Source organism: Pollachius pollachius, assembly GCF_949987615.1.
Source record: "Pollachius pollachius genome assembly, chromosome: 15".
NCBI lineage: Eukaryota > Metazoa > Chordata > Actinopteri > Gadiformes > Gadidae > Pollachius > Pollachius pollachius.
Window position 1 is genome coordinate 11,680,813 of NC_136948.1, and position 18,013 is coordinate 11,698,825.

General features: G+C 51.3%; 1 protein-coding gene across 1 annotated transcript in view; it reads right to left on the minus strand.

The window, feature by feature from the left end:
• Nucleotides 1-18,013, minus strand: part of LOC307086757 (fibroblast growth factor receptor-like 1) — a 29,671-nt gene that overhangs the window by 2,678 nt on the left and 8,980 nt on the right. Inside the window, exons 3-5 of the mRNA XM_079752075.1 lie at nt 8,031-8,303; nt 2,016-2,102; nt 1,029-1,313 (exon numbers count right to left, since the gene is read on the minus strand). Coding sequence (XP_079608201.1) covers nt 1,029-1,313; nt 2,016-2,102; nt 8,031-8,303 — 645 coding nt within the window. The remainder of the gene's footprint in view (nt 1-1,028; nt 1,314-2,015; nt 2,103-8,030; nt 8,304-18,013) is intronic.

The following is an 18,013-nucleotide window of genomic DNA, read 5'->3' on the forward strand; positions in this document are numbered from 1 at the left end:
CACATGCATCCATACGCGTAAACCTGACCGAACTCGGACGTCTCAGAGTGTTCATCACCGCAGGCGATGGCTCCACTTTGATCCCCTCGAGCGCCGGCTTTAAGTTGCTTATGGCCACGTTTGCGGTACATCGCAACGCATTTGTTATTCCCTTCAAACACCTAAGATTTGTTTCCGGCGCGGTCCACACCAGACCCACCAGCCGACCTCCTCCGTTAGTTAAGAAGCATGTTTACAGGTGAGAACATCTGGCCTGAGCGTGTGAGGCCTCAGTTCACAGGCACCAAAACCACTGGGGATCCAAACCGGCAACCCCCCAGGATGGAGAGACTGCCGAGCGCCCTAACTGTGCTTTCACAGCAAAACACTTCTGTGAAATCGGAGGAGGAGGGGCTGTCTTGTGAACAGAAAAGTTTCCCTCCGCCATTTCATTGTCAACTATCGCCGAGATAACCAGCACTACGAGTTTTTACTTGTTGTGGGAGTACAAGAGACGTTGGAGAACCCAACGCGGTCTTTTAGGTTTCATAATATCATCCAGAGGCGCACACAGCTTTTGGCCATGATATTATATATTATATAGAGGTATTATAGAAAATCTCATAGATATTATTGAGCTCCGGGAGTCCGCAAACGGCAACATTCACTTCGTCTCGATGTTGCGGTTCAATCTGGGGGGGTTGAGCGCCGATATGCTGTCACGACAAAGGATGAAGCGAAGTTCGCTTCATCCTACAAAATATTTTAACTTGCGCGAGTTGAATCACATGAATTTCACGTGAACCAGGTATTCAGCCAGCGCCGTTGATCAATTCGCACCGCAGATTTTTCAGGTGAAAAATTTGCCTCTTTGCAATGACTTTGTAGAGATCGGCGCCGCGTCTTCATTTTTGGTGTGAACGCCCTTTTAGGCTCATTAACCTAAAGGACAGCCTGCAAATCAGGTCGGAGGCCTTGGCACTCCCTAAGGCGCTGGGACGGGGCGCTCCCGGGAGGACTCCCCGTCCCTCCAGCCACGGGGTACTTACGTATGACCTCCACCTTGTAGGTGGCGTTGATCTCCCCGGCGCGGTTGGACACCCTGCAGGTGTAGCGGCCGCTCTGCTCGGCGGTCAGCCCCCGCAGGCTCAGGGTCCACTTCTTCTGCCGGCCCGCCCCCACCTCCCGCTCTGTCAGCCGCCGCTCCTCCTTCAGCCACACGATGTCTGGCCGTGGGTTCCCGCTCGCCGCGCACTTCAGACGCACCGAGCTGCCCACCGGCCGGGCGATCACACGCTTCCTCATTTTGGCGGGCTGCGTGAAGCGGGGGCGGGCTTTAGGGAGAGAGAGAGAGAGGGAGAGAGACAGGGAGAGAGAGAGGGGGAGAGAGAGATGGAGAGAGAGGGGGGGTGAAAGGCAGAGGGAGAGAGGGGGGGAGAGTAGAGGGAGAGAGAGAGGGGGGTTGAAAGGGAGAGGGAGAGAGAGAGAGGGGGGGAGAGAAGGTGAGAGACAGGGAGAGAGAGAGAGGGAAGAGGGAGAGGAGGGAGAGAGAGAGAGAGAGAGAGAGCGAGAGAGATGGATGGAGAGGGAGAGAGGGAGAGGGAGAGAGAGAGATTTATTCCAATGAGGCGCTATGGGTAGTTTTAGTGCTTCCATAAATAAAAACCGCATCAAACATAAACTCCTTAGCCTCTTCTCACAAAGAGGTCCTCTCTCGACTCTCTTGGTGGAAAACACATTGGTTTTGAGGAGGAAGACTTGGTGCGCAGAAACAGCTGTCTGGCAGCCGCTAACGGATCAATAATTAAGGCTTTCCGGCCTGAGAAGCGTTAATTATTCGGTCGGATCTGGAGGGGAATCTGACACAAAGATATTTGGCCTCGCTACATCGGAATTGGCAGCATTTGTCTCCGTTTGTCCTGTTTTCTCATGCCGGAGATATCCATTCATCCATTGAAGGTAAATAACAATGCTCTCCTCCCCGGGCCCTCAGACGGTCTCACTAATGCCCCAGCCTTGATGGCAGATGTTCTTACCTAGTTTCCCCAACACGCTATCCGGCCCAACGTCCGAATGTGGTCCAGCGGGTCCCCCGGGTCTGGATTTATCAGAACCAGAGTCATCTGTTGGCACAGAGGGAGGGCAGGTGGTAATGAAAGGCTGCACAACACGTCAACATGCTATTAATCCCCAGCAGAGCACAAACACACAACAAAGAGGAGCGCACATCAGACCGCGCCGAGCGAGGAATGCTGTGTAGTAATAAAGAACTCTAATTGCCGTGCGTAATCACAGCGTATCCCGTTCCCGATGACAGACAGCATGAGGTAATCTCCCGTTGATTTCATAGCAGTAAACCCTCCGTGGCCTTTCAGGGCTGTCGCTGTCTAGCCAAGCTGTCAGTGGTTGGCTGTACCGCTCAGTAAATACCTTAAAGACACCAACGGGTCATTAGCAGCTTCGCCCCAGAGGAATCCTCCAGCGGCCATTTTGTGGGAATTCGTTTCAATGTGGGGTTTTGGATTTCGACCGGTCAGGTTTTTGGTAAACGGGTCGGCAGGTCGTGGCAGCTTTATGAAGCAAGCACTTTTAAAGCTCTTAATGAATGCTCATCTCGCTTTAGTCCTATGGGTTAATTTGTTTGATATGATCTTTAGCTTGAAAAGTAGAGCTTAACAATGGAAATAACGTCCCGTGAGGTCGTCTTTGCTCGATCCAAATCATTTCAGCGTTTCCTGCCCGTCTCCCCTAAGCCGGGTGTGCTGAGCTTAAGGTCGTAGCCTGTAGCATTGGGGAGTAATGTGATCAGTTTTCATAACCCCAGTTCCAGCGGACAGCTGTGGGCTTTATGTCACGGGCTGACATAATGCAGCGGAGCTAAGACAGGGCTTAAAATATAATATGAAGGGACCAGCTAACAGACGTTTATTCACCGGGTCGCAGCGATGATGAAATCAGGGGCTCTACGTGGTGGGGGGGGGGGAGAGGGCAAGAACCCTCGGACTTGATCGCCAAAGGTATCTAGCAGACGCTTTTATCCAAATCGACTTAAGGTAAGTACATTTGTCAGAAGAAAGAGAAACAATATATCGCTGTCGGTACAGTAAGGATGTTCATAGAACCAAGTGGCATGCACTAACAAATCGCAAGTTCAACCCATTCCCTGTATACAACAAATGTTGCTAGGATAAGATGAGACACAATGCCAAGTAGTGTTTTTTAAGTGCCAGGATGTACAACATACAATACATTAAGTGCCAGGACATATAACTTAAAATAATTGCGTACATTAAGTGCCAGGACGTGCAACATACAATAAGTGCGTACATTAAGTGCCAGGACGTAAAACATACAATATGTGCATAAGAGTGTGCGGAAAAAAGTGCGTAAAACATCCCATCCACCAGGATCAGTGCGGCCCACAGCTCCCTCAGACCGGGGGGACGCTCTCTGAAGGCAGTGGGGCGGCACTGATTCGGCCGGGCGGCAGGCCCAGGTAGAGGGGCCAGATGTGACTCCTAACCCCCCCACCCCCTCTGGTGCTGCCGCCCTCCCGGCCCGACCCCCACCCCACCCCTCAGAGCTCTCCAGGGTCTCCGGGCACAGACCCTCCATGAGTCCCCTGCCCCACCAGGCGCAGCCATGATGTCATGGCTATTTGAGGGGGCTTTAACTAGCCAACTATAATAACCCATTCGTCTAAAAAGCAGCCTGCGCTGGAAGAAACATCTCTCTGTTGCTCCGCATTCCTCCCGGTTCCTGAACCTCCCAATCCAAACACGGCACGCTCCCACACTGCCCCAGTTTTCTTTTTGATTTTTAGTTTGGAATCTATTTCCTCCCTACTTAATGTCAATTCTGGCGAACAATGAGGCTCTTTTATAACGCCTATAACTAACCGTATCCCAAGACGCTATTGTCCTCCAACAATGTTGGCTCAGCGCTGGACGCTCCGACCGGTGGGGGGGGGGGGGACACCTCAAGCCTACGAAATAATTTATACTTCTGGTTATTTTTATTATTCCTACACTGAGGCTGAGCGGCCTTCCAGCTAACGGCCTCGTGTGTCTCCTCCCGTTGCCCGGGAACGAAACCCGAAGAAGGCCTTAACCTCTGCTGAAACGTCCTTAAGCGAGCGAGCGGTAAAAACCAGCACGGCTATTAATTACATAAAAGTCATCGCAATTGACGTAGCCACGAACAAGGCTCCCCTGTCCGGCTCTAAACCAGCATCAGCTGCCGTCGCCATCGGCTACAGTCCATTCATACGAGCAGACCATGTTGTTTTAAAGGCCGACGCCATTCAATACCTTTTCATTCACAAATCAAGCCTCAGGAAACGGCGGCCTGCCCTGGCCTCGTGGGGCTGCTGAATCACAGAGAAGGGGCCGTGATTTGTGGGCTCCAATGAGCTCCAGATGTTGTTGGGGACAATCTAATGTCCAGAGGAGGAGAGGGAGGAGAGGAGAGGGGAGCAGGGAGGAGAACGGAGAGGGCTAGCCTAACGACATATCCAGAGGTATATAATGTTAATATAATCCAAAGACGTGTGAAAAATGGACACCTAATGACAGTAAGCTGAGCAGTCTCAATTAGAAAGCCATCATCTGTGTCTCGAGGATCGCTCAAATACACCCTAGTTTAATCCTCCCAAATCCACTGTCATAAGAGTCTTTTCCACTGCGCACAGCCGAGCACAGAGTGGTCCTGTATGTTGTTGTCATGTGTGGGTCAGTGGGATGGCCAGAGAGCCGGAGGGGTGGAACCAGGGGCAGGCCCGGGGGCGGGGCCTGGCAGTAGCGGGGGTCAGTTGTCAGGAGACCACCCCAAACAGGGCCCAAACAGCCAGCTGGGGGGATTGAGGAGGCGCCATGTTGCAGTGGCCGGCCAGATTCTTCAGATAGCTCAGGGGAGGACAGCCTGTCCACTGGCAGATGGAGGGAGAGGAATATCGTCCCCCAAACCCCAACCCCCCACACTTTATTACATCACCCTGCATAACTCTGACTTACTCTTTTACTCCTCAATCTCTCTGCGTTTCTTGGCGTCTCCTCCTCTCACTGCTCTCCTCCGAGCGGCCTCCGCTCCCCCCAGTCCCAGACGGAGCAGCCGTGTAATGTTTTTAGAGTATGCTGTGCTTGCCTTGATGTTGAAGGCCGGCCAGAATCTAGCCGCCAGTACCCGCCCCAACCCCCCCCGGTACTGCCTCGTAACCAACAAGTGGGGTTGTGTGGGCGGCCCCTGATCCAGTAAAAATAATAAACGGACATGATGTATGCAGGGGCTGCGCTGGAAGCTACCCCTCATTTAGAGCCTTTTAAAAAAAATATCGGCCCCCAGCCCCCACCAAGCCCTCCGGTTCCCCCAGCAGCTTAACGAGCTCCCCGCCGCCGTTAGCATGCAGCGGCAGCGGCATTCAAATGCTGCTGGCAATTAGCTGACTCAAGCCTAATGGAAAGTGTTACCCGTGTTGATGGTGCCCCGTTTGGCCGAGAGACGTAGGTTTTCTCAAGCCCTGACTCCAGTCCTGTTACTGTTTTGAAGCAGAACCCCCAGGCCCCTCCCCCCCCCCCCCCTTCAATCTGGTTCCTACTGGAGAAAGCTCTGCCCCCCCCCCCTAATGGAACAATCATCTAGGAAAACAAATGCTGAGCTGATGGCTGCCAGTCCCTGGCTGCTGGGCCGACCTACGAAGGAGCCGAAACAGGGGGCCTTGTGTGTGTGTGTGTGTGTGTGTGTGTGTGTGTGTGTGCGTGCGTGCGTGTGTGTATGTGCGTGCGCATGAAAGGTTTTTTAGGCATTTACTACAACCAAACAACACAAAGGAACTTCAACCAATCAGGAATTAGGGTTAGCTCTTGGGATCCGTGAGATGAGCTCTTCTGCCGCTAATTCCACTGATAACAATAATAAAGGCTCGTTAAAGACAAACAACTCTGTTGGAATTTAGTCCTGATTTACTGACAGCAGAGCAAAGCAAACTGCCAGGCAAGGTTGAAACCATCTGCAATAAAGAAAACAGCAATAACTGCCAGTTGCAACAGAGTGCGTGAAGTCATATAGCTTCCATTGAAGCCTCCTCAGTCCCACAGCACTGGGAGCCAAAGGAGATGAATCATCTGTCACTAAGCACACCACAGGACTGCAGGGAGAAAGATGTTATCTATCGTTGGACAAATCGACTGTGATTTATACGTCCTTTAATACGTGTGTTTGTCTCTCTGTTGGAGCGTGAAGAGTCGTCGTACAAGATGTTGAATCTGTGTAACTTATATCGCTTATTCTTCTCTCTTGCTGGCCTATCCACAACATGAACCATGTATTATATGAGGCCAGGTTTAAACATTGTTAAAAAGGGAGTTCAGTGTACTCCAAATGTAAATAATCTGATCTCTTAATACATGCCATATGACAGAACTGTATGTGAACTTTGAGCTTTGTAAATGGCCTGCAAATCTCTATCTGCAATGTTTCACTGCAGCACAATATGCTCTTTGTAGTGCTGAGATATGATGTGTCTACTTGTGAACAAGTCCTTAGCCCACAGCCAGAAAGTCTGCTATGCGAAGGGCATGAGGCAAAACGTTTTTTTTTGTTGTGTAGCTGTATCTGTCTCTAGTCATGCAGAGGTCAGCCAGGGCCGCGCGAGTAGATACAAAAGTACATCACGTTACAAACCCTCTCATCTCCCTCGCTCCTGCTCAAATCAAACTCTGCTACATGCCTACCAGATCCCTGACTGATTGTCAGGTTTGTCAAAACACCAGACAGGTCTGTAATTGTAACTTATTTCCAGTTCATAATGTAATATTATCAGAATCTCTGATCTCCATCTCTATTCAAAAGTAAAAGCAACCTCCTATTGAAGGGGTTCCTGAGAATCAAAAGAACATGGTCACAAAACGGCCTTCTGGGAAACGCGGTCTTTTCAGTGGAATATAATTGCGAAGCACTCACAGGGCGGCTGCACCGCCGGGCCCTGGCCTCCACTTCACTCCCAGAGGCTGTGCCCCTAATTAGCCATCTTAGAGTGATTAGACTAAACACCGCCTGAACGCTACACTCCACTCATTCATCACGTTCCGCTCCGGAGCAGAGGAAATTTACTGTACACAAACGCACACACAGAGAACGACCACATGCACAAACGCACGAGGCGGCGTCCGCGGCTCAGCCGGGGAGACGGCGGGCCGGAGGGCAGGGGAGAGCGGCCTGATCCTCTCCGTCGTGCTCCGGAGCTACGAGGGGCTTTGCAGCGAAGCAGCCGTGGTGATCCAATGTGGTTCTGGTTGCTGCGCGGAGAAGCGCGGACCCCCCCTGACTTCACACAGGGTCGCCCCGAGGAAGAGGAAGAATCCCAAAGCCGACGGAATCACAGAGGATGAAGTGGTATGAAACAATATCACATGTCTTTGTTGACTTTGGGATCAGAGGGGCTGTAAGGAATATGAAAGAGGAGGGGAGCCACCGCTAAGGCCTCCGCAGAGCCCCTCGTTTGGGGCCGCGACCTCCGTCAGGGAGGACGTCTCCCAACATCTGCAGATCAATCGGGTTCTGGAGCGCAACGAGGTGGGACAAATCTGGACCCAAAGAGACGGAATCCAAGATGTTTCCGTGGCGGAGGATGATGTGGTCTGACTCATCGTCGCAGGCCTGAGATGACCTCTCTTTTACGACGCAGGTGACTTCACAGATGCAGAGTCGAACTCACAGAATAGCTCACGTTTACAAGCCCCCAGTCACCTCCCTCGTGGGGGATGATGGAACATAAATAAATGTACAGTTACATATACATTTAGGGCATTTAGCAGAAGCTTTTACACAGGATTTGTATCTTATATCTAAGATAAGACGCTACTCGATGCTGAGTACTATTTTTATGTCGTTGTAGGACGTACAACATACAATACGTGTGAATATTAAGTGCCAGGAGGGACAACATCCAATAAGTGCGTACGAGGGGTGTGGGGGGGTAAGGGGGGAGGCTATGCAGAGTCTAGGTGAAATCGGAACATGAAATACGTCATGAGAACACTTTGAGGGCTCCTTACCGATGACGATGAGGGTGTAGTTGATGTTGACGCTGCCGAAGCCGTTGGTGGCCTTGCAGACGTAGGTGCCGGCGTCCTCCGCCTCCACCTCCTTGATCTTCAGGCCCAGGCGGAGGATGCGGAAGCGCGTCCAGCCGCTGTGGATGTTGCGCCCGTCCTTGGTCCACATGATGAGGGGCGGGGGGTCTCCGTCCACGGGGCAGGGCAGCTTCATGGCGCTGCCCAGCCGGGCGCTCTGCCGGTGGGCCACCTGGTCGGCCACCTGCGGGGGTCCTGGAAGGGAGGAGCAGAGAGGGTCAAGGTCGAGATCAAGGTTGAGGTCAAGGTCGAGCCTGAGGTTCTCTGCTGCATAAACAAACACAACTCAAAAGAGAGGTCTGAAGTTTGATCGTCTCACAAAAATGGCGGAAATTACACTTTGAGTTTTGGATTTTTCACTTTATATAGTTACTGTGCACAAAGGCGATGTTTGAGACTTTGCTGTTTGTAACAGTGAGGAGGGAGAGGATCATCCAATCAGGAAAGTTTACAATGTACTTTATTGGCACGTCACCCTTCAGATCCTTCCACAACCTTTGTTTAATACTGCAATAACTAAAATCCAGGACGTATCTTATTCATATAGTGCCAACAATTCCCCCCAAAAGAGCTTAGCCCCAAAAGCTTGTGTTAAGCCAATTGAAGTCCAACAGAGGAAAATCTGGGCTGATTTGAACACATGTTATCCTTTTTAACAATGGAGCAGCAATTAATTACTGAATGAAACGCAATCTGTTTGCCATCTTTTGGGGAAGCAGGGTTTGTTTTGGGCAGATGGGATGTGATGGAGGTGATTTGTCGCGCTTCGGTCCGTTCACTCAGAAACGTTAAAGCCAGATTGCAATAATTGGACAAAGCCTCAGCATCCATCGCAGAGAAGGGGGCAAAGTGTTCTGGCTCTGGTTGTGGATAGCGTGTGGGAGATCAAAGCGCTGGTGCTGGTAGTGGAGGAGGAGGAGGAGGAGGTGGAGGAGGAGGAGGTGGAGGAGGGTAGGCCAGGCCACAGTGAGGCGGACAGCAACCGACCCTCCCAGTTCTTAATTGGCTCAGGTCTGCTTCCTCAGATGTAGTGAAATGGAGCAGTTCCAAATGCCCTGTGATGGTGTCAGAAGGCCTGCATCAGCGCTCTCAGGAGCCTACTACGCCCCCTGACCCCCAGCCCCCCTCCTCATCCCCCTCCGCCTCAACCTGAACACATCCTGTCCTGTCTGAACACACCGGGCCCTCCAGAGAGAGGCCAGGAGGGGTCCCGCGGCTGGGTCCACTGATAAGACCGGTCCGCGCCCGGGACAGGACTCGCTTCGCTCTGAGCAGTAGTGTGTGTATGAAGCCAGTCGATTGAGGAATCTTTGCAACACATAGCCCGAATCCTAGCTAATGCTAATAAGTTCCAACCAGCTCTCGTTCCTGTGGCGTTGCTCTGAAGCTACGTTACACAGCCGGCAGCTAGACATTCGCACACAGTTCTAGTACAAGTTTATAACATTATGTTGTACACAACATTACACCTCTTTATTAATAGTAGTGAGCTAGCCAGGGGAGCCTTCCGCAGGGCATGCCAGAGCAAATGGTTAGCCTGCTAGTAGTAAAAACAAATGTGGGGGAGGGGTACATTCTCTCACACACACACACACACACATACACACACGCACACAAACACACACACATACACACAGTGAGATTCCAATGGGAATTTTCCACACATGGTAGATAAGATGTGTAATATAATGAGCAGAAATGTGTGTGTGTGTGTGTGTCTGTGAGCATGTGTGTGTGTGCGTGTGTGTGTCCATATGTGTGTGTGTGTGTGTGTGCGAGCATGTGTGTGTGTGTGTGTCTGTGTGTGTGTGAGCATATGTGTGTGTGTTTGTGTGTGCGTGCGCGCATGTGTGTGTGTGTTTGTGTGTGCGTGTTTGTGTGTGTGTGCTTTTGTGTGCGTGCGCGCATGTGTGTGTGTGTGTCTGTGTGTTTGTGTGTGCGTGCGTGTGTGTGTGTGTGCGTGAGTGCGCTCATGTGTGGGTGCTCGTGTGTGTGCGTGTGGGTCAGGTACAGAGGCAGATTGTATTCAGATGATTCCAGTGGGTTCTTGTTTGTCATCTTGCAGACAGATGTTCCACAGGTACCAGATCTGGACGAACATTGTGGCTCCACTCTGCTGCCCGCCGAAGGTCTCCTCATCTACGCACGAGCACACTTTGATGATACAGCGTACATTTAGCAGAGCTTCTCTCAGGATCCTGATGTGTGTTTATGAAAAGCTAATCCTTGCTCAAACACACACACACACACACACACACACACACACACACACACACACACACACACACACACCAACGCATGGAGTGCTCACACTTCCTTCCTCTATGTGGAAGGCCTTTCCTGGTCCACTGCAGGCACAGGAAATTGGAAGTGTGACTGTTTATGTCTGCGGAGAGAATGTGGCCACAGTCTCTCTGGCCGTTGTCAGGGGGCCAGTAGCTTACCCCTCTGCTACCAGCAGAGGCAAACAGAGGCTGTTCTGTGTTCATCTCCGCAGTGTAAACTCTGCTTCGTTCCACTGACAGATCGCACCTCTGCCATGGGGCCGACTCATAAGGCCCCGGTTGATCCCGGTGGGACCAAAGGCTGGCATGTGAAGGCTTCTCACACACGCTTGAGCAGCATGGTGCCGAGGGCAGGGGGGCTGTTGGACTGCCCATGTTCCACTCCTCTGATGCGTGTTTACAACGTTGTCCAGAGACCAGGGAACGGCACGGGCCGGTTGGACTGCAGAGAGGATACCAGGGAGCGGGGCCATGTTAAACAATGGAAAAAGGACTTGATTCATGACTAGGGGTCTCGTTGGTGCTGGAAAGCATCAAAAGTGCATTGATCGCAGTCTTGGGCTCGTTCAGCCAAACAAAATCCAAGGAAAATCTATGACTGGATTCCTGGATCCAGGGGGCGGGAGGCAGTGGAGAGGAGGATGAGACAACCCATGGAGCGCTCTGCTGTACAAGAATGCATGAAGGTGTGGAAAAACAAGCGTTCTGCGCGGCGGCGTAGCAGCGAGAGCAGCGCTGCTTAAGCTCCTGAGCCCAGGGCTTCATAAACCAAAGACTTTGGCGGCGGTTCTGAGCGGGAGGAATTTGCAACAAATGATTTCCTCCCTGCATCTCCGCTCTAATACGAGTCGATAAAAAACAGAGAGCGATTGAAGTTGGACTCAAAACAAGGCTGGAGAGGTGCTGCAGTCAAGGCCGACTAATGGAGGATCCTAATGAGGGTTGTGTTTGTGCCGTCTGATCACCGCAGTCTTCCGCTCCCCTTGTTTGGGCAGGGAGGAACCCTCCTCCACCCTCCTCCACCCTCCTCCCCCCTTTTCCACCTTCCTCCCTTCAAGGACGCTCTCTCATAACCTTGGGAGTTGAAGGCTCCATTCCCTGACCCGGGCCCGCGGTCTGAGAAATCAAAACACCCACAGGAAGGAAATATTATCAACCTTGATAGCAGAATTCTCCATTTGAGAAATGCAGAGGCGCTCGTACACGCCGCTGCACCGTATAAGGAGTACAGCAGACCGGGGCCGGAGCCGTCTGTTCTGCCTCCAGAAGGGAGATGTGCTGGGTCGTGGTTCGAGCCTCCCTCCATGGTTACAGCCTCCCTGCAGAGAACACGATGAACGGCGACACCCTCTTACCCTCAGAGAACACGACGGTGCGAATCAGATTGTCGTGTTCACCACAAGCTGGTGAACATCTCCGTGTGTTTACGTAAATTGTTGGCATTGTTGGAGGCATTATAGATGGAACATGAGACATGTGGGCGCATGGGGGGGAACTGAGTTACAGTTATGCGTACAGTTGCCTGTTGGAGCGGGGGATCCGTGTGTGAAAGGAATCTTTCATGGAGCTGCGAGGGAGAAGACCAGGCCTGGCAACTCACAGAATTAGTTGTTTTATTTTGCTCCGTCTGACGATGGAGGAGAAAGGCCACATTCAACAGCATTCTTGTGATTCGGACTAAATATAGTCTGTTTGTGCATACCGTCATACAGCCTCTTTATGCATCACTGATGAGCCACGAGGGGGTTTATAGGGAGAAAATATATGGAGACGCAAAGGCTACAGAAAGCTGAAGTTGAAGTGAAACACCAAGAAACACACATGGGCAGGACCGGAGCGTCAAGTTCAGATGTGCTGGCACTTCTCTCCCCATTTATTCTTTCTTTTTGAAAGAGCACCTGTGGATCTGTGATAAATGTCTACAGTGCGCTCCCCCTCCCCAGTGCTTTTTGCTCGCTCATGGCAAACATGTCAATAAAGGTTTGGCTTGTCTGCTGACAGACGATCCACTGGAGAACACCTGGGAGCGAGTCAACCACACAGAGAACAAGGTGCTAACACACGCATCGCAGCCGCATCCAGCGCAGAACACGGCCTTCAAACAAACACCACCAGCATCCACCCATTAAAAGGGATTTCGTCCTAATCTCTAGCCAAACGCCGAGATGTGTTCTGTTCTTCTACAGCCCCGTAGCACGCTACCCGACCAGAATGAGCAAATAGTTGTATAAACACGCATCTGGTGGAATGCCTCTTCAATACAGAGTATTTACATAATGTCTGGCAAGTGGGCTGTGAGGGGGTGTTAAGACTTGCAGAAGGTTCCTCCGACTGGGCCGTGGTTCTGATGTGTCAAACAGAACCCTGGAGAGAGGAGAACAGGCAGACGGTGCTGCTGACCCCTCGCACCAGCAGACCAGTAGCGAGGTGGAGAGGAAGGAATTAGACTTTTATGGATCCTGTGCTTGCAGGGAAATACCTTCCTGTCATCCAGCTCCCAAACCTCAGGGGCGCCTTAAGAACACACGTCTGCTACACACGTCTGCTACACACTTCTGGTACACATGTCTGCTACAGACTGCTACAAACTGCTGCTACACACTGCTAATACACACTGCTAATACACAATTCTGCTACACACTGCTAATACACACTGCTGTAAACTGCAGCTTCACACTGCTGCTACACACTTCTGACTGCTACACACTACTGCTACACACGTCTTCTACACACTCCTGCTACACACTTCTGCTGTACACTTCTGCTACATACTTCTGCTACACACTTCTGCTACACCCGTCTGCTAAACACTTCAACTACACTTATGCTACACACTTCTGCTACACACCCCTGCTACACACGTCTACTACACACATCTGCTCCAACATAGTGGACGCTGGGCAGCCGTGATTTGGCCTGGCCTGCCATGTGAGAGCAGAGCAGCCAAAAGCAGAGTAGAAGCTGGAAGAAAGAAGCGAAATGAAAGGAATAAATAACGTGTGAGTGTAGCAAGGGACGCGGGGCCCGGTGACTCCACCGGAGACTCAGGGACTCAGGAGTTGGCGGCTCCGAGGGAAAAAGGTGAGGCAGGGGCCCCAAGCTCAGCCTGCAGAGTGTGTGAATGCTGCTGTCCCTAAAACCTGCCGCCACATCCAGCTATACATTTCACCGGCAACAGATAAAAGTCTCCCCAGGGGCTGAGAGCCATCGGGCCCTTTTCAGGAGAAAGGGGGCCGGGGTTTTAAGGGGATGCAGTGATAAGGTGAAAGCAGATGGGAAGGCCGAGAGATAGAGTCTGAAAGAGAGAGAGAGAAGGTTTGGGGGCCCGGGGGTTTTGGGGGCCCAAGGGTAAAGGTAGAGAGAGAGAGAGGGGGGGAGAGAGAATGGTTTTGACAGCAGTGGGGCAGCGGAGGGTAAAGAATGCCCTCTTTTCTTACCCCTCCAGACGTCCTGCTCGGCAACTTCACCCAATGCGGTAATCAATACCTTTTATTTTCCCCTCTCGGCTTTCCAATCAATAGATAAGGCCAGGTTAGGACTGGCCTGGACAATGGCTCTTTCTTCGGCCCCATCTGATGTGGGCTGAATGGGGACTGCTCCACTGGTGGGAATGGGAAGGCTGAGGCTATTGGGTGACAAGAAAGAGCACAGACTAGAGAAAGAGAGAGCCAGGGTTCTGGGGGAGAGAGATGGGGTGCGAGCGAGGGTTGGAGGGGTCTGTATGAGTAAAGAATAGAATAAGAGAGAGATTAAGACGCATGGTGTCTTGTCAGCGAGGTATGCGCCTGAGAGAGACGGTATTCTCGTTAACGGTGACATCGGGCTCAAGTTGCTCGCGGCGACTTCAAAGCGAAACGGAAGCCGCCTCCGCTGCTTATAAGAGAAACAACAGCGGCTCTCCTCCTCCTCTCTCTCCCCCGCCTCTCTCTCCTCCTCCTCTCTCCCCCTCCGCTCTCTCCTGCTCCTTGCTCTCCTCTTCCTCGCTCTCTGCTTCCCCCTCCTCCTCCTCTCTCTTCCTCCTCGTCCACACACACAATGCAAACTCGGCCGCCTCCATCTAAAGAGCGAGTGCGCTCAAAGAAGAAAGTAAGAAGAGAAGAGGAACGACTCCAGCGTTGTCATAAAGCTCATGGAAACATCTCAATCGCAGGGCTTACCTTTAACAGGCCCTACTGGGGAGCCTTTGAACTCAAGGTTGCTATATTTTATTAGTCATGAGCGCTTCCCTACGGGCCCAGCTGTCTGCAGGGGGTGGGGGTGGGGGGGCTGGGTCCGGCAGACGTGTGCATCAGCGTTTACACACGCTCCCACGACCAAAGGCGGCCCTTCACCCCCTCCCCACACTGCCGTGAGGAGGAACCTGGAAAGGTGCCCAAGCTGTTGAGCGCCTGAACTAGAACAAAAGACGAAGTAGCCAGGGGGATCCGAACCAGCGACCTTGCCCCAAGACTCCTGTTTACTCGCACTTAACCAGGGCGAGGGAGGGGGATTATTTGGGTGTCTGAGCCTGCGGCGGTAATCCGCTGTCCCGCGTGCGGTGAGTGGTCCTCCAGCCGCTTTATCTCACTCCATTAGGCCCAGGGCCGGCGCGGCGCACACAGGGGCAGAGCGTGCCTGGCCTGGGCCACTTATCAGGGGAGAGAGGCACCGAGACGCAGGCACAGAGAGACACCAAGAGAGAGAGAGAGACATAGCAAGAGATAGGGCTTGACAACAGCCAAGAACGCCTGACAAATATAGAGAGAGAGAGAGAGAGAGAGCGAGAGAGAGAGAGAGAGAGAGAGAGAGAGAGAGAGAGAGAGAGAGAGAGAGAGAGAGAGAGAGAGGCCTCCTTCAACACAGAGCCCACGAGGCGAGCCATGACCGGGGAGCAGAGGGGATTAGGTGGGCCTGGGCGGCAGCAACCAGGAATCCCAACAATCTCACACTGGGCTCCCTAGGTCGGCCTCCACCACATGACATAGTTATATAGACCCCACCTCCACCGCCCCTCTCCCTCTCTCAATCTCTCTCTCTCTCTCTCTCTCTCTCCCTCTCCCTCTCTCAATCTCTCTCTCTCTCTCTCTCTCTCTCTCTCTCTCTCTCTCTCTCCTATAGCGTGAGGGCGAGGAGGAGCACCTGTCTACCAGTCCTCCATGATCTGGTTGGGGGACGATGAGCTGGAAGGAGAGCTGGCCGTCCATGGCACATCGTAGGAACACGTGTAGGAGTAGAATCCCCCCCCCCCCCCTTCCCGTATTAACGTGCACGCCCAGGCCCTAAAAATGTGCCATGTGAGGTTCACGAGAGAGAAAGTTGAAATGTTGAACATACCGCTGGGTGTTCAACTGGACTTTCAACTGGACTCTCGCGGTTAGCGTAACCGTGGACGACGACTTCAACCCCCCCCTGTTACAATGCCTCCGCTCCGCTCCGATTGGCTCTTTCTTCGTGCCCGTTGCACGGTTCCCTCCGTTGGTCATCGACGGGCGGCCCGCTCCACCCAACGCACCGTCACACACCCCTTCCTCCTCCCCCTTCACCTCCACTCCCTGCATTCCTGCCTGGTACTGGAGCAGGAACGCACAAAAACAACATCTCCCCAACCTGCACTGTGTGTATGTGTGTGTGTGCACTCATGTATGTGTGTGTGCTTGTCTGTGTGTGTGTGTGTGTATGTGAGTGTACGTGTGTGTGTGTGTGTGTGTGTGCGTGCGTGCGTGTGTGTGCGCTCATGTATGTGTGTGTGTATGTGTGAGTGTGTCTGTGTGTGATCGCATGTGTGTTTGTGTGTGTCAGTTTGTATGCGTGTGTGTGTGTGTGTGTGCCCTGCTGTGTGTTGACAGCGGAGGTGTGCAATGGGATGCAGATGTTCCGTTAGCTGGAGCCCCGTGGCGCGGCGGCGGCAGCGGCGGCGGCGGCCTGACTGGCAGGCGCACACGCAGGCGGTAAACAACGAGCGCTTCCAAGCAGACATGCAGTCACGCCAGCTATGTGTGTGTGTGTCTGTATGTGTGTGTATGTGTTAGTGTCTGTCCCTGTGTGTGTGTGCGTGTGTATGTGTGTGTGTGTGTGTGTGTACCGATGCACTCACAGAGCCCCAGTTGACATCAGTGCTAAGTAGAGCCCTATGGCAGCAAATATGTAGCAAACTTCAAACGGCAATGCAATTTGCAATTTCGTTTCAATAAGTCATTACATTATGCAATTGACAATTCATTATGCAATTTAATAATGTAATTTGTAAATACGTTATTCAAAGCGTATTTTAATATGCAAAGTGACAATGAAATCCTCAATAACATTTGCAAAAGTTATAACAATAAAAATAGAATAACAAGCGACGCATTCGGCTGATGGTCACCAGTTATCCGGTGTGATCCGGTGCAGGCATGTTGGTCTCTCTCTCGTCCGCAGCAGCTCTGCGACCGTCTTTTCCGCCTTTTTCCCGTTATTACTATCAACCCAGTCAAACCTGGCACAATGCTAGGCATAGAAAATAAAGTGCCAAGTACTTTGTCGTGAATGATCAGCTGGTCTGACGAGGAAGTGACTTAGTTTCCGCCCAGACGCGATTGGCTGATATGTTTTGCAAAACGTTTTGTAAAATCTTTTGCAAAGTGTTTTGCGGATTGAAATTGGAATTTGAATTTCGCAACACACGGAGCGTGGTGAATTGCATTGCAATCACGGGGACGCTATAGCTTTTCAATTTGAATGAAGGAACTCAAAAAAATGGACAAAATGTTATTCTATTTTTATTGTTATAACTTTTGCAAATGTTGTTGAGGATTTCATTGTCACTTTGCATATTAAAATACATTTTGAATAACGTGTTTAAAAATTACATTATTAAATTGCAAAATGAATTGTCAATTGCACACTTATTGAATTGCAAATTGCAGATTGCATTGCCATTTGAATTTTGCTACATATATGCTTCCATACCGACCGATAAAGGATTTTTAAGGCCGATACCCATACAAATATTTGGTGATTTAAAAATCCGATATTCCGATATATCGGCCAACATATATTTAAAAAAGAAATTCCAGAAACGCGTAACAAAACATAAACAGATTTCCCTATCATTGGTTATTTGTAGTTATTTATGAGTCCTCACTAAAATAATAAGGTAATGCAGTTTAAAAACAATGTGACAATAATAGTTTTATTGTCACAACAGAAAAGTCTAAATCAAAATTTATTAAAGTTCTGATAAATAAAATGTATAAAAATACAAACTTAAGATATGAAACTCAAAGTCCTTCGGACAAAAACACAATAAACCCCCCATAAAATAAAAATAAATAATAATCGGCCGATTTTATCAGCCGATACCAATAGTTTGGAAAATGCCTAATATCGGCCCGCCGGTATATCGGTCGGGCTCTAGTGCTAAGACGGCCTAGCGTCCTTATGCCGATCGCTCCTCCATTCTGGAGCTCCCTAGGCAACCCAACACCCAGTGGTAGGGGTGGTGTCGGGGGGCAGGGGGTTAGGGCCGCGGGGTGGTGAGTGGGGGGTGTTTGCGCGGAGGGGAGGGGGGGTCCCGCCTCCACAACAGTGGGAAGCGCTTCACACCAGCGCCTGTGTCAACAGGACCTTTCTGGGGGGCAAGAGCCAGTGACAGAATATGAT